The 26,244-nt window shown below is 37.5% G+C and overlaps 1 protein-coding gene across 1 annotated transcript in view; it reads left to right on the top strand.

Moving 5' to 3' along the window:
- Window positions 1–26,244, top strand: part of KATNAL1 (katanin catalytic subunit A1 like 1) — a gene marked incomplete at its 5' end in the record, with an annotated part of 57,088 nt that overhangs the window by 27,335 nt on the left and 3,509 nt on the right. Inside the window, 6 exon segments of the mRNA XM_072404508.1 lie at window positions 5,083–5,210; window positions 9,210–9,315; window positions 10,984–11,142; window positions 12,683–12,809; window positions 14,766–14,900; window positions 25,640–25,766. Coding sequence (XP_072260609.1) covers window positions 5,083–5,210; window positions 9,210–9,315; window positions 10,984–11,142; window positions 12,683–12,809; window positions 14,766–14,900; window positions 25,640–25,766 — 782 coding nt within the window.

Genomic DNA, 26,244 nt, shown 5'->3' on the forward strand with positions numbered 1-26,244 from the left:
CCATTTTGTTTCTCCAATGACATGAGTATAGAATGAAATATATTGACTGGTATTATAATAAACAGAACAATCAATATATGACAGCAGAACTGTCATGAAAAAAAATGACACATTTAGAGGTTTTCCTATACAGGTGGAAAGCCAAAGTCTAATCGGTGCCGCACAGACCCGTCTTTTTATCTTCTTTGAAGTAAGGAATATAAAGAAAATTTCTATAGCCACCCTTTTATACAATGTAAAAATAATGTAAAAATCTAAAATTATCTTTTATATAAAAAAAATTCTGGACACTTGCCATTGATGCCAAATAGCCAGATGCATTAGTTTTCTCTTTCTTAGTTTTATGGATTTTTCTTACCATATATCTGGACTGAAAAACATGCCAGGTAAAGCAGACACATAAAGCAAAAAATTACCAACCCTTTCAAGTGGAACGAAAACCTCCATTACTCACCTATCCCTGTTTACTTGAAGACCCCTATCAACTTTTTCTTACTTTGCTTCTTTTCGATCTTTATCCATATTGATCGACCAGGCCAGGATGACGTAACTTCCGCACAGGTGCAAAGGAGTTTATTCATTCCCAGAATGCGCAGCAAATGCTTGGAATGGTGGCTATCCTGGCAACCAAGAATGATTCTGCACATGCGCAGCTAAGCTTTTTCGCCAGAAATTCAGAGCAATCAGATAGACTGGAGTGAATATTGCAGTAGGGATACCACCTGCATGCAATAATGACCTGCCTGCTTGTGTATTCTCAAAAGTGGAACTTTACTACTAAATTAGGGCTTTAGGACTAAATATAAATGTAGGACTTCCCTCCTCTTTAACATGTATGGTAAGATTAGCTTGGAGAATATTTCACCATTTAGAATGCAATTAATATTGGATAGAAATAGGCTAAGTAAAGTTAGACGACTATACAACATTTGTATGCATACTTCTATAGTAGTAGTATGCCACTACTTTGACAGCTGTTCTTTTTTCACTCATTGAACCTGATTTTCTCTCATAGTCCTAGCTTTAGAACTATACAGATGTTGTTTGGACTTAACAGATGAGTGATAGGAAGTAAAATAGTGCTGAGCTTGTGTACTGCGCTGCTGTTTGATCGTTTGATTTTGCTGTCTGTTAACTTCTCCATTAATTACGTGTTTAATGGAAAGATTGAATTTTGTAGCTAATACACTTTTAGCACTTATTGTGTGTTCATTGGACACTAAAGTATACCATTGCTACAGTTATTCTGCAGATGCAGAGAAAGTCATTTTTAAATGAAAGTCATTGAAAATCATTATTACGGTTTTCTTGTGCAGATTGTTCCCTAGAGGCCAAATCACTTTACTTCTTTGGCATTTCATTGTCAAAGTCATTTTGGGGCCTTTCTATTTCACTTTGAAGAAATTTTAGAAATTAAAAACAAGTAATAAGTGGCAGTAGTTCTGAGCTGTTTGCTCTTGTTTCGAGAACATTTTCTGTTTCACAAACTTTTTTGTGTAGCCTTATGGCGAGCATTATAGATTCTTGTAATAGTAAAACACTATGGAAACACATTTTTTTTCTTTTAGCATTGGCTAGAGAGACCATTGTTAAAGTGGTTAAAACCTTAACTGTGTAACTTTTTTCCATTTTATTTTTAATTGAAGCAAGTCACCCAACTTAATTGTTGCCACACTTCTTTAAGTAGTTCCAGTTTCCCATTGTCATTACCTAATGCCTCCCGCTACGTGTTGCAGCTAAAGCTTCACGTGTTAAGAATAGTGGCCCTCAGACTTTCCTTTGCCACAGAAGCAGGAAGCACTTCGATTTAGGGAAATTAAAGGAGAAAGAAATCTTTGCTTAAGATTTTGCAGCTTCGGAGGCAATGCAGGCATAAAAATACAAGGGGCATTTCTGAGTGGGATACAACTTATCTTCAGATTGTCTTTTTAGAAACTGTGTATTCTAAACAGCTGGCATGCTGGTATTGATTTTTTCCCATAAATGTTTACCATTTTTTAAAGGGTATCTCAGCGCTCCTGGTCTTCTTTACCCTAACAGCATCTTTTTACTTTTCCTTACTCCAGTGTCAGCTGCACATTGTTTCTAATATGTAAAAATGTTGGCCCATGCATACACAAAATGTGTCAGCACATTATGGTTAGGATTATGGGTTAGGGTGTTTGGTGAACCAAAAACATAATGCCGAGAATGAATAGACCCCAGGAAAGTATAAATTGAAAGATGAGCATCTCTACAAAGTTGTCTTTCGAAGCAGCTTAAAATACCCCTCCATGTGGCTATAAGGGTATCGCACCTCCTTTTTTCATTTGTAGTGTTTTGCACACAAGTGGGGTGTTCTCATATCTTTATTGTTGGATTTGGCTGCTCTACAAAATTCAAATAAAAAACAAAATTTCCCCTTTGACTACAATGAGATTTAAATTCTGCTACCAAATCAACCCGAACATTGGGGTAAATCTGGACAAACCATCTGCAAATCCAACTAAGGCAAATTCAACCATATCTTTAAAAAAGGTTGCTGAATTGGAACAAACCTGCTGAACAGGGACAGAGAAATAGGCTATACTATGTTAATCACTGTGTCTAATGCCACACTAACATTTTCATTAATATGCAGAAAAGAGGAGTAACAAATGTTAAACTGGAAAAGCAGAAACTGCAAGATTCCTTAATAATCAATTAAACCATTAAACAAACTTTTATAAATAGTAAAAAGTTCAAAAAAAGCAATAAAAAGAAGAAATTACCAAAAGCCTTTGCATGAAGGAAGAAGATTAAACTTTTTCTTTTATCCTAAGTTAGATTTTTCTGTTATAAAGGTAATGAAGATTTTTTTTAAATGGAGTTCATTGTATAGGTTAAAGTGATTTTTATACTGTAATATAGTTGCATGTTGCAGTGCATATAGCTGTAGTAAATTTAGTCTGTAGGCAAGCAATTGCTAACTCTTCTCCAACTAGTGACTGACCACGTATGTTTGACATTTGGAAGGACCCAGGGCTATGTAACTTCTATCCTCTTTATAGATATAAACTTGCACTCTTTGATAATCCAAACATGGCATTCATAATTAGCTAAAAGAGTTCATCTGTACTCTATAACACCATCACCAGCAATAAGTCTGCAGTCATTTCAGAGTTTATGATTGATGTAAAAACCTGTTGAGCCTTTTCATGATTTTCTCTAAGCGCTGATGGGGAAGCTGATAATTGGTGTAGCTATGTAATCTCCTCTGAATTTATTTCTTGAAGTATTGGTCACTAGATGGCAGGCAGGAAATAGTTTTCAAAAAGTGTGCCACACAGAATACTGCAGATTTCTAAAACACAAAAGACCAGCAGAGAAATAAGTTTGTGTGCTGCTCTTTTATAATGCTGTCATGACACCGCTGAGATAGTGTTTTCTTTATAAACCTGGAGAAAGAACTGAACCTCTCTGATAATTACATGTCATCTGTGAAATATTCAAAGAATCCAGTAGCTCCAGCTTTTCAATATTCCAATAATATTTCTTATACATTTTCTTATATAGAGAATATATTAATTTCTTTCTGGCTGTTCAGGTCCTTGTAATGAATGTAAATGTGGCACAAATTTATAAGGACTCCCTAAGCCCCAGGTCTTTGGACTAAAATATCTTTTGTTTTTTTGTCTCAGACAAGAAGACTCTGTAGTGGCAACCATCAATTTGCCTATGCAAATGATGATTTATTGTGCAAGTGCAAGGCAACTGCTTAGACCAGTGGTCGCCAACCTTTTCGGGCCCAGGAACCACTAAATTCACCAGCTCCAGACCGCGCATGAGTGAAAAGCCGTGTGTCACTCAAAGGGGAAGAAACTTCCCCCATAGTGACATCATGATGCCAGAACTCGCCCACTCTCCCATCACAGGTCTGAGCCTGCAATGGGAGAATGGGTGGGTTGTGTCCAGAGACAGCCTGCTCACTTCCCTGAGCCTGCGATCCGTATGGGGGACAAGGGGCGCGGCTCTGGCTGGTGTGCTCCCCAGGGGGGTCCTTCTCCTGACCCTGCACAGGGGAGCATTGGCCAGGGCTGTGGACCACGGGTTGACGACCACTAGCTTGGACATCTAGAGAATGGCCAGCAGTTCATTCATTAGATTGTTTTGACAACCCAAGTCTATAGAGCTGCCTTGTGCGTGTGCAGTATTGCACCCAACTAGTTTGGGTAAGCATAGTAAACATGTGCAAAGTGGGTCAATTGAGTCAAACAAAAATGCCTGTTGACCTCCTAAATTCTAGAATATTCATAACTTCCTGTACCCTTTCCTGTTGTTGCACTTCAATCCCTAAAAATACTATCCTCCCTGCCTAAATTCACTTCTGTGGCACTTCTACACTTTGTGTCCTTTGATAACAATGCTGCTTCTTTGTAGAACAGTGTTTCGCAACCAGGGTTCTTTGAATCCCTGGGGTTCCTCCAGAGATTGCTAGGGGTTCCTTCAGCATTGAGGAGTTTGTAGCTCTCAGGTCAGATTACCTGATACCAATGATCTTTTTGACTGTCTGTAAGGGTTACATTCTTCTCGCTGACCATGTAGGAGGCTTTCTTCTTACTGACCATAACACCATAGTACTGTGAGCTGTGGCTATAGTAATTGTAGCAGGGGTTCCTTGAAGACCTAAAGGTTTTTTCAAGAGCCCCACATTAACAAGATCGAGAAACCCAGCCAAAGATACAATACAGTGAATGTCATCTCAATGGGAGGAATAGGATGGTCTGACTGAGAGTGGCTCTTGTGTAAGACCCACCAACATTTGCATTTGGATGCTGCTCCAAAACTCAGGATTTCAGGATCATTGGCACTGGGCACTATAAGGCTCCACATTCGTATGCAGACTGTGAAGTCTACAGGAGGAGCTGCAGGCCTTACAAGGTGCTTTACATGGTAGTCCCCAATCCTTTGCTAAGTTTACAAATATTTAGTTACTTTTTATTGTTAGGTGAAAAAATAATACAATGGTGTTTTGTACTTTGCATGACTATGCTGTGAAATGTATATTTGTACTGTTTTTATTGACCTGATCATGCTAAATTTGTGTTACCCTTGATTGTACAGGGTCGGAAAAATCAGCAAGACGCTGGTGGAGATGGTGAAATGAAGAAGTTTGATGGTGCTGGATATGACAAAGATTTGGTTGAAGCTTTAGAAAGAGACATTATTTCCAGGAATCCCAATATACACTGGTATGTGTGTAGCATATGGTGCTATCCTAAATAGTTAAGCCAAGGCCTTAAGCCAATAGCCAAGGCCTTGCAGATGAAAACCACAATATGGTGCCATCACCCTGGTTCATCATGAAGATGGTCTCCTCAGTGTGCTGAGCAGCACTGACTTTCTGCTATACACAAATGGCCTGATTCATTAAGGCTTTCCATGCTTGGAGAAAATAAACCTTCCTGTGGGAACCAGGGTGATCCAGCAAACCTAAAATCCAATTTTACTATAGATTTCTTTTCTTATAGTGGGGCTAAACTCAAAAATAAAGATTTGGTATGGGAAGATTTTGCAAATGATATTTATCCTCAAACCATACTCAAACTCATACTCAAACACATTTGTACTGGAATTCCCCCTGCAAAAATAGCAGTGTAGTCAGTCTCATAGTTGGTTATATATAAAGTGTGAGATCAAAGGCACTCCTGCCGTTGACTGCTAAATTTGTGAGATTTGGTGATTCCTCTACCATGCTCCTCACTGCTCCCCTTGCTGGTGGCTTTGAATTAAGGAAGCAAAACCTTGCCTGTGCCAACATGGAAACTTCCATGCAGTGAGTCAGTACAGAACAAGCTATGGTATGTCAGCAATGAGGAGAGAACAGAAACAGAGACTACAGTCAATGTTGAAGACTAGTCCACTGCCCCGTACCTACCTTTTTCATTTTCAGTAAATGTAACTCTACTACCTTGCTTACCCTGAAGCTTACTAATAGACAGATGAACCCACAGTTCATAGAAATATGTGGCTAGCTAGCATTAGGGTCGTGCTGTGTTGCCAGCATTGGAAAATAATAGCAAATAATAGAGTGTGTTGCTGGCTGCCACTATATATTTTTTTTAGTTTACTGTAAGTGATAGGGAGGGAGGATGAAGCCAAATGTAGTTTGTAATTTCTGTTCAATGGGAATGTTCAATGTTGCAAATGTATTTTTTCTATAACTCAACCATAAATAGAACTTTATCCTGGACTTACTGATAGCTCTTGGATTGTCTACTTGTTGAGTGGACTAGTACAATACCTTTCAATAGTCAAGTAACCCGATCATTTGTGCTATCAATTTATATATTCCACATCCCTTATTTATAAACAGACAAAAGATCAAAGAAAATATGTAAAAGTGTAAAGATAAACAAAAAAATACACTACTAATCATAGCTAAAATCTTTTAAAAAGACAAAAAAACAAAAAAAATTTAGTGTAACCAAACCATACTAACCTCACCCTCCAGACGGTTATACTTTACAATGGCCATATTTCTGTTCTTCATACAACCATTGTTAGGTATCAATATCTGGATCTAATGTTTGTAAGGTTCAAGGCTTTGTTTGTTAAAATCTTCCTTTCATCATTTTTAATTATCATTAGGAGTGTTTCTTGGTTTACACCTTTAAAATCCCATCTGGTCAGTGAAATTTCTTCTAGTGGTCAAGGTATTAAGGTTTCGCTGATATCTTTCATCAGTGGCCAAGCTAATATTTGCTGTAAGGTAGTCTTGTCATTATTTGTCAGATTGGATTTGGCATCAAGGAATTCAGAATGTCTGCTCTAGTTCTTCAAAGCAGACTCCAACTGCAGTCAAGTTGATATGTGAATGCAAGAAGTGTGTAACAGCAAATTAGTTGACAAAATGGTCTTTTATGAGTCAGATGTGCTTGCATACTGCATTACAGCTATTTCCTCTAACCTTTGAAATTACCTGGTGGAAGAGTGAAAAAGATGTGACTACTTGACACCCAAAGGTAGCGCATGACTACATTTCCCTTCCCCTATGCATTACAGTGGCAACCAGGCATCTACATAAGGCGAGGCACGTAGGCTTGTAGTCCCAGGGAGTTTGCACTTTGCTTTAACAAAAAACTAAAAGTCAGAACTTGCTGGCTGTGTAGTATGGTGCACAGCCACACAATGGGTTGGTAAAGTTCCAAGAATAATATAAAAAAATTCATGCTAATCAATATGTTTGTTTACAAATTTGCCATTTTTGGGTTTGGTTGATCTTTGAAACCTTAGTCTACACTAAAGTAAATCACACAATAGCTTCTTACTTCCCATACGGCCCCAAAAGATAAGGTCCCTTCCCATCATTTCTGACTTAATCCTTGCCCTTGAAATTGTAGGTTTTTATCCACTAAATGTTCCCTTTGTTGATGTTACCATTTCCAATATGAAAAAAAAAGTTAAAAATCATTTAGGGAAAACAAAAGCGCAACTCATTACCAGTGTTCCTTAAACTAGAACTAAAGTTCTATTTTCAAAAGTTGCAATCATGCTGGGTTTGCAAATCAATACCCCGGGCTATAAAATATACTTACCTGTCTGATCTCTATCCTTAACTGTTAAAAGTTGCAGAGCTGCACATGCGCAGCTCGGTTTAGGAAGCCGGGATACCTGCGGCTGCAGAGACTGCTCGTTATGTCATCCCGGCCCAGCCAATCATGATGGCTGAATATTGAAACATGGAAGATAAGAATGGAATGGGGACATGTGTATTTTATAATTGAGATCAGGCAGGCAAGGTTAGTTTATTGCAGAAGGGACATTGCCTGTCTGTCAGTTTTTTTAGTTTTTAGTTCTACTTTTAGGTATTTAAAAAATAATTTGATGAATTGTTTTCTCTACAACATCTACTAAAATATTGGTTTCTAATGGACCGATGCAAAAACAGTTATAAAGAAGGGGCATGATTTATGTGCTGCTTTGACTGTGATATGGAGTATCTCCGACCTTCTATCTCCTATTTTAAAAAAATGCTTTGCAATAACAAACACTCATTATTCTCATTAGATTTTTCTGACCCTATAGCTCTTCAATATCTTGGCAGATCCAAGCCATTTTTTGCCCTCCAGGTGACCTGTTACTATAGGATTAACATCCCTCCCGTTTTAATGTATTTTTCCCATCTATAATCGAGGAGATGAATTTACTATGACCATATGTAGAGAACCAAGAGGCAGCAGTGCAGTTAAATCCCCGCTCTTTACAAATGTACTTTTGGAAATTGTTACCGGCTTAAGTGATTTATGCGTAAGTAAAACAGGGCTATATTTAAGTCTGTAAATCCTGCACCTACCTGGGAATTTATTCTCCAGTTACTCGAAATGTAATATGTATTTACAATAAAGCTGCATATTTGGGTTGGCTGTTGTATTAGCAATGAGATGATTTGTTTTTCATAGGAGAATATCTCTGTATTATAAATAAAAAGCTCATGGAGAAGACTGTTAAATACTGCTTCAAAGTCCCATGTCTAGAGCTCATTTTAATAAATGCCATGGGCTACTATGTGGTGTGCAAAATCTAAATCCAATGGGAAACTATATTCGGTTTATAAGGAGAGTTTATTTTAATTCTCTGTGCATGTCAGAGAAAGGAAAAAAAACTCACTGGGGTATTCATTTGAGAGCAGAGAGAATCTACAGAAAGTGCACTGTTCTTTGAGTGTATCCGGCTATCATTACCCACGCTGGAATGACCTATCTTGTGTATGGAATGGTTGTGGTCACTTATTTAGTGACAGTCCGAGATGGGAGTTGTTGGGTATAATAAAGTGTAGAACTAAACCCAAGAACAGCAATTCAATATATTGCAGCTTAACAGTTCTTCCATTTTTCTTTCATTATTTTTACTTTATTTGCACCTAGTGATCAGTTTAGTAACCTATTTCCTGTATTAGGGTGACAACTGTATTGTAAAGGGGCAGTGTTGTCACCCTTGAACAGAGCTACAAAATATCTCAACCTATTCTTTATAACTTAGCGTACTGCACAGGCGTAGAACAAAGAGAACTGATATGGCAGCACCCGACATAGCTCTAAAGATCTGCCCAACATATATTGCTTCCACAAGAGTCATCAGGGGTCAGCTTTCTGCATTAATGTCATTATTCCTTTTAAAGAGTTTATATAAAGAACATTGACACATTATAGACTTTACAGATCTTTTTTTTTTGTCTATCCTAATATTAGGGAAGACATTGCTGATTTAGAAGAAGCCAAGAAACTATTAAGAGAAGCTGTAGTCTTGCCAATGTGGATGCCTGACTTCTTCAAGGGTATCAGAAGACCTTGGCGGGTAAGTAAAGATATTTGGGGTTTTATTTGTATAGATACAATAGCAGTTACATATGTGTACATTTTATAGTTTAGTGAAAAGCAGCAAGTATGTACACCACACCAGTCCTGGAAAGTAGGGTCTAAGATATGTGTTCATATACATTTTTAGTATTTCTGCACCAAAAAACAATAAATGTAGAAAGATGTGATTTGCAAGAGATTTACAAAATGTTACCCCAGGCTCAATTTTATTTTGTGAAAAGAAAAAAGAATCCTTAGCTGACTTTCCTTCCTTTCCTGTGCTACCTCACCACTTTTACCTCCTTCCAGATATGGGGGAACAGGTGACCCCCTGACAAGATTCAGCACTTGATTCTGACTGGTTATAAATTAGGCTTTAACTAACACATTTACATGACAGAGGAGCTGATATTGTCAAAACTGTATATTTGAATGTCATCCATCATGAAGATTGGGATTTTAAACCAGCTGCAATAGAGGAAGGAGCAACAAGAGAGCAATGCATTAGGAGTTTTTTTGAGAAGGTTGGGGTGATGAACACAGATCCTAATGGCAGTGTTGGCTGTAGCTTTAAATAAGATTGTGGAGGGCTTTCAGCAAGTTTCACATCTGCTTATTGCGTCTCTGTTACATTATAGCTTAAATTTAGAGGAAAGACAGCTTGTTTGTCGTCTACTGACATAGACGTCTCCCTAGGTATCCACTCTTGACTGTCACTACAGTGGTTTGTTTGTGAATCTGGCATTCTTTTAGCTTGTGAATGAAAATCTTTGCTGTACTGATGCTCTTCTACCCCAGCTCCAAGCACAGAGCATCTGATGTGTACAGTGGGGAACCATAATCCCAGCATGATTGTACTGTGCATTGTTAATGCCAGAATAGATAGAAGAGGTGAGAATAAAACCGCTAACTCATGCCTTCATAGACACCATGAGGTCCTGAAGTGCTCCTGAAGTTGTGAATAAAAAATAAAATAAAATATCTGTGCCAGGAGTAGGGTGTTTAAACCTCCGTTAACTTTGTGTCAAATTTTGCTCACATGGAGACTTGCCATAAAAGCCACAGAGCAAGTTTTAAACTGGTATCCCTTAACATTGAAAAAAACTTGTGCAATATTTGAATGTCTCACCATTGTGATAGGTGCTAAACTTCTAACTTTCCAGAGCATAAAATTTTCTTAACAATAAATGAAATTCATCATTCTACCTCTCGCTTTCTGTTGGCTCTTCAACAAAAAGACCAACCAATAGTTCCTCCAGAGTTCAAGCTTGCACCCAAAGCTTGATTTTGGGACTTCCTTAGCATAAACCATGTCATTTATCATGCCAGATTGGGTTATTGTATGTGCTAAAATGTTTAGGTAATCATTTTAAACCTATATATCCCTAAATTGGATTATATATCCTAAACTGGAATGGTCTGGTCTCTGCAGTGTTATTCAAAGATCAAACTGACAGCACAGGATCCACACTGGTCTTTTATCATGGATGACTTTTAAAAATGTGACTTAAGCAATGCAGTGTTCAGCAAAAAGCACTATCCATACTCCTTTATATGTCCTTCATAATCTTAAAAAAATATTATTGAAATATATTTACTATCCTAGGTTTTCCTGTATTTGCATGAAAACAAAACTGCAGGATAAATCCAGTCTCTTCCTTTTCAGGGTGTTCTAATGGTTGGGCCACCTGGAACTGGCAAAACTATGCTGGCTAAAGCAGTAGCCACAGAATGCGGAACAACATTTTTCAATGTTTCTTCTTCAACATTAACATCCAAGTACAGAGGGGAGTCTGAAAAGCTGGTTCGCCTATTATTTGAAATGGTACGCGTTTTCTTTGTAATTCACGGCATGATTCAGCTGCATCTGTCTGGAATGTTGAAAGCAGCAGAAAGAGGCATCTAGGGACATGGAAAATTATATATAATTGGGAATAAAATTAAAGAAAAGAATAGAGTATGAGAATATTTGCAAGACCTTCTGAAATGCTGGTTTAATAAGCAACAAAAAAGAGCAACATAATGAAAGCCACAGCAAGCAAACAGAAAGTACGCTTTGACTACTCGTATGATAAATATTAAGTTGAAGTGGTTGGTATGGGCTTGAAATAGGAGTTTAAAGTGGGTCATGCAAATACCAAGGCGGATAGAGGAATACCTGTTAGCATGGTTGGACAGATGCAAAGTGTGCCACTGTAGAGCGCCCCGTACCCTCCTCAGCCAACAGGGACCCCCACAAGGGCTGCAAGTTAATTTGGGGGATAAAAGAGAGAAAACTTTGGATAAAGTGGGGAAAAGATAAATTTTATTTTAGGTTTCAATGGCCTTCAGTGTCTATCTTCTTTGAGATTTAGGGTCGATGAGCCAATGTCAATGTCAGCTGTCACTAAAACAGGAGGTGAAAGAAAATCTTCCAGGGGGTAAAAACTCTCCAACTGCCCTAGTGAAAACTGTCAAGGGTGGAATTTTCCCTGACTTCCTTTCACTTTTTTTCCCTTTTTTTTCAGGAAGCGATTGAAAATATTCCCAGGCAACAAAACAAATCTAATAAAAGACCCTTCCCCATGTAATCTAAAACCAAAAATCTAAAGATCTGTTGTTAGAGCTGGTGTGAGCCATCAAATGTCTTGTCATTACAGAGACATGCTGGTTCTTTATTTAGATCTGTCCAGTTTTAACATATTCTACTGTAGAAGATGCCAGACATTGGTCCTAAGACTATGTATACACGTCAGGTAATTCTTGCCCCATAGGAATGCTCAGGCTCGTCTTGGGAGAGAATCTAATATGTGTACAGCGTTTGCCCAATTTTGTCTATGGGTTTGTCAAATTATTTGTCTTAATAGCACATCATTGTGTCAGGTACTTGGAATTTGTTAGGACAATAAATGTTTCTCCTAAAGGCTCTGCTCCATGTGCCTGGTTTGAACAAGGAATTACACTGTGAATTATTTACAGTATTCATAAAGTGCAAACATATTTTAGCATTTCATTGATTATAAGCTGTTCACATTTGTTACAATCTGACAACCACAGTACAATCTAATGATCCTACTACAATCATACCTTTGCATTATTATTTTATAGAGCTCAATTAACCTACAAATGTGTGTTGTGGTGCAGAAGTGGACAGGCTTTGGGTAGGGTTCTTTGTTTATCAATGATTGTGACCCTGCAGGGATCTGAACCCAGTACCTAATGCCGCAGTGCAAAATACTGCTAACCTTGTTCTGCCACCTCTATGTCTTAGTTTACATTTATGAAAATGTTTTTTGTAAGTAATTTTGATTACACAAACACATTCAAAAATACGATTTCCTGTTGAATGTTCTGTCAGTCGTAATGTTTTTTAATTGTCCCTACAGGCCAGATTTTATGCGCCTACTACTATTTTCATTGATGAAATTGACTCAATCTGTAGCCGTAGAGGAACATCTGATGAACATGAGGCCAGTCGGAGAGTCAAGTCAGAGCTGCTCATTCAGATGGATGGTATGGAAACTGGATGTCATAGCTGTCCATGGATTTTCATTGAAGTCTAACCTCAAATATAGTTTAAATAGAGATAGCAGTATTTCATAGGCATACCAAGAAATATGTTTTTAAAAGCACGTCTTTATTCAATACACAAATATGAAAGATACAAATCATGTCACAACAATGCATACTAAAATGCTGGACTATTTGCCATATATGAAGAAGTGGGTGTCCGTATACAAAGTCGATTTTTTATAGTGTATCCCATATTGGTGGTTGTATATTTCTGCAAAAAGCTGATAACATTGTATCCAAAAAGGTTTGTTTTTTTTCCGCATTTTGCAGGAAGAAGCCTGCTTCCTCAGGAATGAAGAGGTAGTCTATATAGACATAAATGAAAATAACTAATTTATCAAAAGGACAAAACAAAAAAACAAAAAAAACTTTTTTGGCATTGTGGTTAATGAAGAACTTTTTTTCAGCATTCTAAATTTTACCAGCATTATAAGAATTTAGTTTACAAAATCCAGACAGTAAAACATGGCAAAACTGCCATTTGTAAGTAAATATTAAATGAATTAGAATCCAAGGACCCAATTATTGCATCATCAGCACAGTTCAGGTCATTCAAGGGTCCAGGTCCAGTTTAGGCATGTCCAATGTTTTTGGGAAGAATAGAGAATATTTAAAAATCCTCTGTGCAATCTATGTTCGATTTAGGAGATTTTTTTTGTGTCCTGTACACATTCCAAGTGTAGTAAGAAGAATATTTTTTCAAATTAGGAGGAAAAAACCCTTTTAGACAGTGAACATTGGAAAATGTTTCCCCAGTGCTCCCCCAGCTTTAGCTTTGATGCTAAAATATTTCCATTTTTTGGACTTTATTATAGTTGCAATGTTTCCCCAGAATCTTTCTAAGGTTGGGTGAGAATAAGCTGTAGATGGGTGGCAGCCCCTGTATTGTAACCCAAGTTTTTTTATCAACCAAAAAAGTATGGTACCGAAAAGAGCCGTGTTGGTGCACCTAGCTAAAAGGGGCTGGGGAGAACGCTGTAGTAGTCTTCAGGGCACTTAAGTACTAATTTATACTGTAGAGCTGATAAAGCTATTGAATTTTGGTATACTCCACTGCTCTATGCATACTGTGGCTCATCTTATTCTTAAAAAATTGTCTGTGGTAGTAGCTAAAGATACCTGAGGGACTTTTCTTAGCTAAAAAAAAAATGTGTGATTGGAGGAAAGCCTGGTCATTTTTCACGCAGATTTTTTCCGTTCTTTTATGCTTCACTGTGCTTTATTGAGGTGCTGATGTCAACACAAACAGCATTTTTAAATCTGAAACTTAAACTTAAAAAAAACAAAAAACAAATTTGGCTTTAGACGTACTCTAAATATTCAGCCGGGTAAGGCACACAGTATGATGATTAGTAAGGATTTTTGTGCTGGCAAAGAAGACTATGATCTAATTAGGCTGCCAAGCCTCTGACCTGTAGGAATAATGTTACATTGAAAAGGAAGATAAACTTCTGTAAGAATTTATAAATAGCCTTCTGTGTAATATATAGCATGTATCTTCTAATTATCAAGAGGTTTAGGATTGGATTGAATAATGAAGTTTAACTGTTTGCTCAGTTTCAGCTAAGCAAAGAAAAACAAAAGTTAGAATTGCCATAAAAATGTAAACGTAATCCATCTCCCTCTACTAAGCACTGGTTATTTTATGTCTAGCCCTCCAGGTTCAGTCTGCAGTCCTTGTGTACCCAGATTGCCTGACACATTCTTCTTTATAAACATATACCTCAGTGAGCTACCAGAGCGCTCTTGTGAAAACTGAGCTTCTGTGCTATCATGACAGAACCTCGGAATCCTTGGAAACATAAAAGGAAACTCTGTGCAATTGAATCATGCTGAACGTTTGCCAAACCTTCTCCTTATTTACTTCTTTTGACATCATGTACTTTAATACTGCAGGTGTTGGAGGTGCCCTGGAAAATGATGATCCTTCAAAAATGGTGATGGTTCTCGCTGCAACCAATTTCCCATGGGACATTGATGAGGCTTTAAGAAGAAGATTAGAGAAAAGGATATATATAGCCTTACCTACAGGTAATGAGATGGTAGTAGATTATTTTTTTCCTGCTGGTATCACTTAAGTATTTGTTTCAGGTTTTCTGAGGTGCTTAAACATCAGTTATGATGGATGCCTAAAGCCCAACTTTAGCCAACATTCTGTATTATATGGGTAGTGGTTATTATTGCTTTGTTCAACCTCATTTGGGAGAATTTTTCTTACTTTTTGTACTGGTGACATCTCATCCAATGCCTATATATAGAGCATCACTTGGAATGGGAATTGTGAGAAAATCTTCCAACAAACACAACCAGCAACGCAATCCTGATTGAGATTTCAACTCTTATGTTTGCTGTCTAAATATTACAAATTAAGGGCTAAAGGGTCTAACTTGTACAGAGAGATGTGTAAAGTTTTCTGAACTTTTTAAATCCATGACCTAGAAAAAGCATACATCCTGTAAAGCCTGAGTTCCCTATCTGCATGGATCAGATCAGTTTCAACAATTTTGCTAAAATGCCTTTCCTTTGGACATCCTATGATCACATCTACAACCCAGTAGTCATCAGTCAGTCTGTCCTCCCAAAGCTAAAATTTCAGTTTATTGCAAATGCTATTCCACCAATTGTTTTTTTATATAAGTCTCTCAGACTCTGATGGTGCAAATTCTACACTTGAGTGCTCATATTAGTGTACATATTCTGCTGTGTATGATGTTTTTTACAATGAAACCTAATGATTGAGATAATTGATAGTTGTGGCTGTAGAAGTTCTTTTCCCCAAAGGCTTGCTCTGCAGTACCAGTTTTCTAAAGAAAGTTTTGCTGCAGTGGAATCTAAAAACTAGCTTCCCTTTTAGTACCAGGAAATTGTGTTAGGAAGCAACTTCATTTTTTATTTAGTAATTACACATATTCGATGAGTAACTACATTGTGCCTGAACAAGAAAAACTAGAAAACCTCCATTTAAAATGGGAATCCCACTGTGCAACCAAGTGCAGTTCTTTGTGTACAACATCCATGTCCAACAAGGTCACATCTGTCCAGGCAATAAAGATTACACTTGTTTGCATAATTCTGCAGCTGAACACCTATGGATAATGTTTTATGGGATAAAATTAAAATTTCAGTTATTACTATAATATGGGTTACCAGCATTGTACAAAATAATTCCCCAATCTTTTCCTGTTTTTTCCTTGATTATTTTTTTAAGGTTATGTTATAATGTTTATGGAATAAATAAATATGGCGCAGTATTTCTTGAGGGCCCTTTGTCTTGAAGCCTACGATTTTACAACCAATGCATGAAACGCATGAATGATATTGTGTGCTGGACTTTGTAACCTATAGGCTTCTTACCTTACTTTTTCCTTTTTCTTCTATGAGACAGATAATGCTTGCACTTAAAACCAACCCATAGGAAATGAAGGATAATGGGGGGGGGGTTGTAGTCATCCAATACAATGTATTAGGCCTGTGGAAGTGGAATAGTTTATTCCAACATATAAGACACATTACCAACCAACTTAATGCACAGACAGTCAAATAGTTAAAAAAACAAAGATAATCGGTTACTTACTGTCCTGTTTTTCATATGCTTTACAGTGTGCTGAAAAAGTTCACCTAAAGTCTATTAAAAGGCCTCTTCCATATTTTGGTTATTATTGATCCCCCAGTGCCTGCTTCCCGTAAGCAGAGTAACTTCAATGCCTCGATAGCAGTTTTCAACAGCTCTGATGTCCTCATGTAAGTGCTGCTTGTAGGAGGCAGAGTAGAATAGAGAGGTGCTGGGTGTAAACACTATTCCTAAGACCAGCCCTATCTACCATATCATCATTAAACTATAGTCCCATGACCATGTAGTTGTTCAGAGGGGTTTTGGGAAGTGTGGTCAAGTCCGGTGCACCTACGTGTACAAGAGACATTGGGTATCCTGCAAATCTCACACTCTGGCTGCCAATGATTACAAGATTGCCCTATATTGGCTAAATAAATAAAGTAGAGGCATGAAAAGTGAATATAAATGTTAAAGCTGTATTAAAGTATAGAGAGAGGATTGTGAGCAATTATAATCTTGCTAGGTCTATCTGGTTTGAGGTGTTGCTGCATACTTTATTGATTCATGGATGATCCTCTTGGATTATTATAGCATTTCTTTATCCTCCATTTGAGCTTGAGATTTCTCAGAATCCAGATGTTGTTTCAGTTTTGTAAATAGCAGCTGAGGCCAGACACTATGTTTGTGTATTTTTTATTTTAAAACATAATTCACACAAAGTTTAGGTATTTTTTTTATAAATTAGTATCATTGTATCCCAGTTTAATTATTATTTGTTTCTATAACGTCTGCGTGCAGATCTGTTTACAATAATTCGTCTGACTTTGGCTATTTTTCTGCTTCATTGGTAGCAAATTAATTTACCTTTGTCAGCAGGCATGCAACATTTAGTTGGTGTTTGTTTCCAACCTCAATTGACTTAATTGACTCATCGTATCAAAAAATTCTTTATGCACCATGAACACGCCGCATTAAAGCGGAAATTAATTCGCTGTGGGTTGCTGAAGCTTATGCAATAATGTTCAGATATGGCTCCTACCTTCTAGTCTGCCCTCCTCCAGCAATGTAAGGAACTTACACCCCACTCCAAATCTTTTTCAGGGCTATTGGCCTATTGGCCAGCCACTGATGATGGAGCTCAGTCGTACAACCTCTTGAATTACATTATCCCAGAACCTGACATTAATCTTGGCTTTTTACAGGTGCCAGAGTTGGCCTCTAGTAGAAATAATCTGTTTGATAGATGGCATAGGTAAATAGTCACTGTGCTCCCAAAACATCAGCCTAACAACAGCAAGGTAATGTTCAGCCAAACTGTACTGGCATTACAGTGCCAGGATGATAAAATAAAACACCGTGTAATTTGTTAAGCTTAACTGAACATAGCTCAACTCCAGACAATCTTTTATATAGAGTAGGAAAAGTTCAGGCTGTTCCTCCTTGGGAAAATTAACCCTTGCATACTTTAGTGGACAACAATCTTGCTGTCTCTATTGGAAAGATTGTCCATCGCTTTTGTGTGGCACCCTGATACCAGGGCAGGAAGTGAGAGGAAATGTTAACACAAATTGTAAAAAGTTTTTTATTTTGCGCATGATTTTTAACCAATAAAAAATTGTTATAGTAATCTGTAAAGCATCACTCATTCATATGTTGCCTGTCCTACAAAAAAGAGATTGAATCCCTGTTTTTCACCTAAAACGGCGAGTTGGAAGACTTTCCCACTATTCCAGATTTGTTGACACTACCACTCTCACTTTTTTAAAGCCAGTAGTCATAAGGACAAACAGTGAACAATGCAACTTCACATTGGGGACACCAGTGACAATTGAAAAAAAAAGTGGTTCAAACCTCTTATCACTATTAATAATATTATTATTAATATTATTAATATTAAACAGGATTTATATGGCGCCAACATATTACGCAGCACTGTAAATTAAATAGGGGTTGCAAATGACAGACTAATAGACAGTGATACAGGAGGAGAGGACCCTGCCCCGAAGAGCTTACAATCTAGTAGGTGGGGGAATTTACACACAATAGGAGGGGAGATATGGAGTGGTGGGAAGTAGTGATGGTTTCAAATGACAGAAGAAGACAGGTAGGCAAGTTTGAAAAAAAATGGGTTTTGAGTGCTCTTTTAAATGAGCAGAAAGTAGGAATAAGCCAAAAAGGACGAGGAGACCATTCCAGAGAGTTGGGGCAGCTCTAGAGAAGTCTTGTATCTGTGCGTGTGATGAGGTTATGAGTGAGGAAGTCATTAGTGGGTCATTGGAGGAGGGAAGAGAGCGGCTGGGGGAGTACTTTTTTACCAGGTCAGAAATGTAAGTGGGACAATAACTGTGTAGGGATTTGAAGGCAAAGCACAGGAGCTTTATATTTGATTCTAAGGTGAAATGGAAGCCAGTGTAGAGATCTGCAGAGATGCAGTGGTGGGAAGGTTGGGTGAGTCTGGCTGCAGCATTCATGATAGATTGTAGAGGAGAGAGTCGGGTTAGTGGAATACCAGAGAGGAGGAGGTTACAGTAGTCCAGACGACAAAAAAGAGCGTGTACAAGGAGTTTGGTGGTCTCGGGACAGGTAGGGGCGGATTTTGGAGATGTTGCGTAGATGAAAGTGACAGGACCTGGAAATGTTCTGAATATGGGGGGTAAATGAAAGGGCCGAGTCAAAGGTGACACCAAGACAACGTGCCTGAGGGGAGGGCCGAATAACTGTGTTGTTAACAGTTAGGAATTTGTCAGGGGGAGATTTGGAATTTGAGCGGGGGATGATGAGTTCTGTTTTATCCAGGTTGAGTTTCAGGAATCGGTCAGACATCCATGATGAGATGGCTGACAGGCAGCATGAGACCTTATCCAGGACTGAGGGAGACAGGTCAGGGATGGACAGATGGATTTGAGTGTCATCAGCATACAGATTGTACTGTAAGCCAAAGGAGGATATGAGACTACCAAGAGAGGAGGTGTACAGAGAAAAGAGGACCGGTCCAAGAACTGACCCTTGGATAACACCAACAGGGAGGAGAGTGGGAGAGGAATTACCATTGAACCAAACTTGAAAGGAGCGGTCAGACAGATAGGAAGCAAACCAAGAGAGAGCAGTGCCACAGATATCAATGGAGCGCATGGTTTGTATTAGAAGGATCACTGTGTGTGTTGTAGTATGACTAATAGCTTTAATAGATTTTAAAGAAATAGTCATATTAAGTATATTTGTGGTATGAATAATTTGATACCAACTAGAATGTAAGTGTCTGGGCCACTGTCTCTCTGTATATCCTGACTACTGAACTGTTTCCAATCATTGATAGACAGTTCATCCATGCCTGCATTATGTTCTGAAATGTTAAAATCTAAAAGATTCATCACAGTGGTTAAATATATGGATATCATTTCTGAATGCATAGGAATCATTTTTAAGAGCTGCTTCTTCTCTTTTCATGTGATATCTCTTGGAAGGGAAGTCTATGTATAAAATATGATTTTTCTTTATTTTACCTATGCACATTTTACAGACACAAAAGAGTAAGGTACAAAGAATCACTTGGGGCCCCGTTTATAACATTGAGTGATTATTGCAGTCTGCTCTTCAGAATACTCTGTAGTGATACTTCACACAGCAGCCTGAATTTTACATTCTGTTCATAAAATTCAGGTTGTGGTGTAGAGCCTTGAGGTGCTTAATGTAGCAGTGAAAACTCTGTAACTAGTGGATAAGCCAATCATATCAGTTTGAAAGCTGAGATATTTGAGATCTTCTCCCTTTTGTTGTTTGCTTTTTTCTGTTACACTGAAGCCAAGTGAACACTAAGCATATTTGTAAAGAAAATTGTTGTGCTTTATAAATGTTTTTTTATTTGTAGTTTTTAAGCAATATTGTTGTTGTTTAAATGGACCCTTTGGGTCAAGAATAAAAAGATTAAAAAAAAAACAGAAATCTTACCTTTTAGTAACTATATGTCAGCCAGATTTGAACTGAGAAATCCACACAATTGTTAAGGAATATCTACTTCCTATACGCATTGAGACCACAGCTACCACTTCTGCTTCTAAAATACTATTTACTTGTCTGTCCTGCTGACTTTTTGGCTTCAATAATTCAAGACTTTTTAAGCATTCATTGCATGCATTTTTGTTAGATGTCAATGAGTCAGGAATTTTGAGGGAATGGCCTTATCACACACCATCTCTCTCTCTCCTTATTTCTCTTGACTAATTTTACTTGTATTGTGCTATTGCCCTTGTCTCAACTGGTACTGTACAGTAGCATAAGACAGTACCTACAACTCACTCTGCACAGGTAGTCCAGATCTTCCAGGATGGTACGTCCATTGCAAGCAGGTTTGCTGTGTCTCCTAGCACAGAGGAACTTGGAGGACATGGTAGCAGATGGGCCTTTATAAAAAGAGAGCTGGACATGACCTAGGAAGGGCAACAACCCAGCAGTGGGATTGATGTGTGCATCTTTGTGCAAGCAGGAACAGGAGAAGCACTGCCAAAGCCTTACAAGATGACCTGCAGCAGGCTACTTGTGTCCATGTTTCTGAACAAAGACATTTACTGGACCCACAATTCCTTGACTAGACCCACATTCCCCAGACTAGAATTCAAGACCCTGTGTGACATTATCCAGAGACATCTGACTCCTCCGGGGAATGCCGGATATTGTCCAAGAGCTTACTGATGCGCTGATTCTGGTGTAGGAGGAGATTCCCCTAATTCCCCACCAACAGCACCATCTAATTGGAAGCATGCCCAGGTATTGTCAGCAGTACATACAAACAAATTGGGCCTTACACACTACTGAGTCACATTATGTTCGACAGTATCGTATGTACTGTGATTTCCTTTTTTAACATAGATTTTTAGTGTGATTTTTTTAAATCCGCCCCACAATGGTTTCTGTTGACCGTTGTTACATAATTTTGTCCTCAATGACATACACAGTGTTTATCAATAATTATTTACAACTTTAAGGCTTATTAAGTTCTGTGATTTCTGTGTTCCATCAATATAAAGCAAACTTTTTATGCTTTAATATTTGAAAGTCTTTAGTTTTTGTAATTAACAAAAAGTTAAATTATTTCTTGAAAAAAAGGACAGCCCTTGGGAATAGCTTTTCTATTCTAGAGTTAAACCATTTTTATTGGAAAACATAAGACCTACCATTCTGCCTCCTTCACAGCTCATATTGACTAGTTCAAAATGACAGATGCAGTTTAAAGAAATTATGATAATCGGGGGAAAAACAATTATCCGATAATTTCTATACAAATATGACTTTCTAACTGCAGCGTAAAACATAAAGTCATTCCTTAGGGATATTCCCTTTAATCACTGTTAACACATCTGCAATTCTGTTTTTAAATATTTAATTAGGTACATCAAGATAATGTCAAGAAAGTAGGCTCAAAAATGTTCCAAGCTGCTGAAGACTTTTATAAGATTCAATGTTTTAACTGAGAAAAGAAAATAAGTTTCTGAGTTTTTACTTGAAGGCTCAGATCTCTGTAATCAGATCATTGTAATTCACTGATGGCTGCTCTCTGTGACTTTGCTGTCTAGACTTTGAACTACATCAAAATGCAATAGCCTGATCTCCCATTATATAACTTCACATACATTTGAAGGCTGCCATGGTTGCTGGAGGGAACAATAGCTGAATGTCTGAAGTTAGATGGTAAAGTAGAACACGACCATTCAACCAAATATGATATGGAAGGCAGGTTAGTAAAATACCAAATAGTATTAGTTCCTTCTTACGCCATTGTATACATGTTACGTTCTTTATGTGACTGGGAGTGTTTTGTTCTTCACCAGCTGCACCCTCCTTAGTATAAAATTATTATAATTACCATATGGAAAGTGAGAACCCCTCCTAAGTATCTGATGAGCTGCTCCACATACCAATAGAGCCCACTGAGAGTTAAAACAAATGGTCAAGTAGGGCCAGTTCACATAAGGCACTGTTCTTCACGTTTTTCTATTTTTGCCTATTACCAGAAACGCAAGTACTGTAATGCAGTGCATTGCGCTGCCATTCTTTTGAAAAGCACCCTAATGCACTAACATACTACAGGTAGTCCCCAGGTTAAGGACACCCGGCATACGGAGGACTCCTGGATACGAACAGGGCTTCCTTGCTCCCTCGTGTGCAGGACAGAAGCTTGGAGGGGTAGGGGAGCGGTTTGCATGACTTGCAGAAAAAATCTTTAGCTAAACACAGCTAAGACTGAGCTTTACTGCAACCTGTTGTAACTCCTTAATGACTTAGACAAACTCTGCAGTTGTTTCTTTTTGCATATCAAAGCACAGCTTGCTCCAGAAGTTAATGTATGTCTAGGCTCCATAAAGTTTTTTTCTTGAGTTCTGTTAAAAGCACATGATCGCACAATTTACTGTCAAAAGTAATATTTAAGGGAAGAAAGCCAGATTCGGGGAAAATGCGGCTACCACATCTAAGGGTTGATAAGATACAATATATTAAAGTTTTGTTCTTCTTCTTACTTTATTATTTACATTGATTTGTGAACCTTTAACATTTCGAAAAGTCCTGTAGTAAGCAAGTACAAACATTTTTTCTGGAGGCACAATGGCTGCATTTACTATCCTGTGAAGACACCAAGCACTATGTATATATAATTTACAGAAATGCACAAAGGTATCAAAGAATTAATTTTTTTGTAAAATTTGTTTAGTTTCCCATGACAGCTAATCAGACAAATTCTTTTCCTACTATTAGTGTTAGCTCTGTCTTTCATCAAGTATGAGTGATGCACAGATTTTCACCCGTTTTAAATAAAGCTAATGATTATTAGTAAAAAAATAAAAAAAGGAAATCTGAACTTTGGCGTTGTACTAGGCACACACCCAAGTTCCCTGATTTGACGTGTTGTAGAGAAATGACTAATCTAATCCTTTGTGTTTGGAAACAGACACTTTTCTTTCATCATTTATAAATTCACTTCATTGTATTTGGTTTTCAGCAGTCAAACTATGAAGTCACATTATTGCTGGATTCAGGCAGACGCTGGATACAACAGACCATTGAAAGATGAATTCAAATATCCAGACACAACTCAATTAAGAAGATGTTATAAATCCTTTTTCCGATAATATTCTTCTAGTCCAAGGACATGTAATAGCAGACAGAAATAAATTATAGAATGTATGTATACATTTTATAACTGGAACTATTGCATGGGGTGTTAAAACAACATACAAAGTAGTTGCATGTTCAATGTAGCTGCTTCTTTTCCTGGAAATATATTGCATTATTTTTTTACAGTAGCTGTTTTATATAGGTGCACAGTTCAGCTCTATTTAAACCTGTTTGCAGGCATTAAAGCTGAACTCCAGGCACAACTAATTTACTGTTTTTCTTTCTGTTGTAGGTCCCCCTTCTCCAGAATGTAGGTCCCTTTATCCAGCATGACTTCCTACATCTGTAGAAGCTGGAAAAGCTATTCTTCTAATATTATTATTAATATTATTATTATTAATATTAATAAACAGGATTTATATAGCTTCTAGACCCCAAAACAGTGATGTTTATACTGCCAGTGGCTGTGGTCCCATTCCCACTTCCCTCTCTTCATGTCCATTGATAAACACTCCTAATTTAAATAGCTTGGGAGAGGGTAAGCCGTGATGGGACCTCAGTATCTGGCTTATGGGTTTTATACACAGCAGCCTGGAAGTACAGCTGCCACTGTGCTATTTCTGGCTGCTACAGATGAAAGTTTCACCTGAAAAGATACGCTGGATAAAGGGACCTTCGTTTTAGAGAATGAATCTGGAACAGAATGAAAAAAGGGAAGTTAGCTATGTTTAGAGTTCAGCTTTGTAAAAGGAAAATACACTAAAAATTTGTTATGAAAATTGTACCAAGTATTTCACGTTGGTTAAGGAATATACTTATGTAAAATAGTTTAAGAAAGTTAACATTTTGACATTGAAATGTTGGCGTTCACTGACTGGTTGGGAAAGGCTGGAGATCTATGTGTAAGATGCTAGCAACTGGTGATTGCAGAGCTGCAGAAATGTTTTTCAGGTTGCATAATTAACTGTATAGCTGATTTCCAAATATAACGTATATGTATTTGTTTTAAAAATCTCTACCTAAAGTTCATCATATACCTAAAAAGTAAAGTAAATGTTGAGAGGTCAGTAGTTCTAGGAATTCAGAGCTGTAAGGTAGAATCGCACTATGGGGCTGATTTATTAAGTCTGTCCAAGGCTGGAGAGAATACACTTTTATTGGTAAAGCTAAGTGATCCAGCAACTCTGGAATGGATTTCTTCAAAGTCATTTGCTATTTGCTAGAAAATGTTTTGAATCCTGGACCTGATCCTTTCCAGGTTTGCTGGATCACCCAGCTTCACTGATGACAGTGTATCCTCTCCAGCCTTGGAAAGCTTTATTAAATCAGGCGCTGTATCTACAATTACAGATGTCTGTCTTTAAACAGAGAAATTGTGGAAAACAGGACATGATAAATAAGTCATGGGGAAAAGATCCTCTACAAACAAACTACAGTCAACAGGTTGTTAGCTAGTTGCCATCCAATTGAATTTACGATGAAGTATAAAAGTGGCTATGAATGTTTAATTGTAATACAGTTGACCAGCCAACATAAAGTTGGCAAATAAGTTAACAAAATAGTCTTTCCTTGCTCAATAAAATTTGTATTCACACCAAGAATCTTTTGTCCTCCACTTAAATTAGTAAATGAAAAAAGTATATGTTTCCTAATATCCACTGCTGCAAAATCACAGTTGTCATACAACATATATAGCTCTTATTAGTCTTTTGGGTTCTGTTTATACTGTAAAACAGGGAATCAGACATTCCCTCGTAGGAGTCTTCCAAGTTGATGTGTTTCTTTGTCAGTAATTGATTCCCACTAGGGAATGTTTGAGTGAACTTTGGATACCCTGTTCTATAAATTGAGTTCGTTAATGTTTGTTTTGATTTGTTTTCATTAAAACTTGTATTCATCAGGTAGATAAAGTCATTTTCTGCAAATTTGTGTCCAGTAATTTTAGCTTAGAATAAACATGGATTAAATATTTTATAAAAAGAAAGAACCTAGATTAAACACAATTAATATATTAAAGTACTTTTTTTTCATATTGTAAAAACTTTAAAATGTTCATAAATAATATAACAACAAAAATATATTATAAACAAAATTCCCTTTGTGCTTACAGCTTCTGGAAGAGCTGAACTGCTGAAAATAAATTTACGAGAAGTTGAGTTGGATTCTGAAGTGGACCTGGATGTCATTGCTGAGAAAATAGAGGGGTATTCTGGTGCTGATATAACTAATGTTTGCAGGTATGATAATTACATTTTTTTAGATCCTCAGTTGTGGAGGACAGAATTCATGTGATATCTGACCAATTGTTGAATAACTGTTATTTTTCTTCTATATAGTTATTTTATAGAGGGAATGAATGTTTGATAGATGTTTAGATTTAGGGTAGAAACTGTAGAACCTGACTTTTTATTTGTTGCTTAACCTCCTGGGCGGTGACTCAGGGGGTAGAAAAAAGATGCTAAAAGCAGTAACCCCGAGTCACACTGGGGGTAGATAAAACTATGGGAAGTAATAGTAAATCGCTAGTTACCTGATCCGCCAGCATCCCACGTCATCATTCTGTGCGATGTCTGTCTTCTTTCTTTCTCCGCCCGGCTTCCTCTGCCCTCGATGGGTCACCGGGGAGTTCCCGGTGACGTCGGTGCATGAGAACGTTGCCTGCGGGACGGGAAATTCAAATCCATTTGTACAAAATAACTGTATTGAATGCAATAC

Source organism: Pyxicephalus adspersus, chromosome 1, assembly GCF_032062135.1.
Source record: "Pyxicephalus adspersus chromosome 1, UCB_Pads_2.0, whole genome shotgun sequence".
NCBI lineage: Eukaryota > Metazoa > Chordata > Amphibia > Anura > Pyxicephalidae > Pyxicephalus > Pyxicephalus adspersus.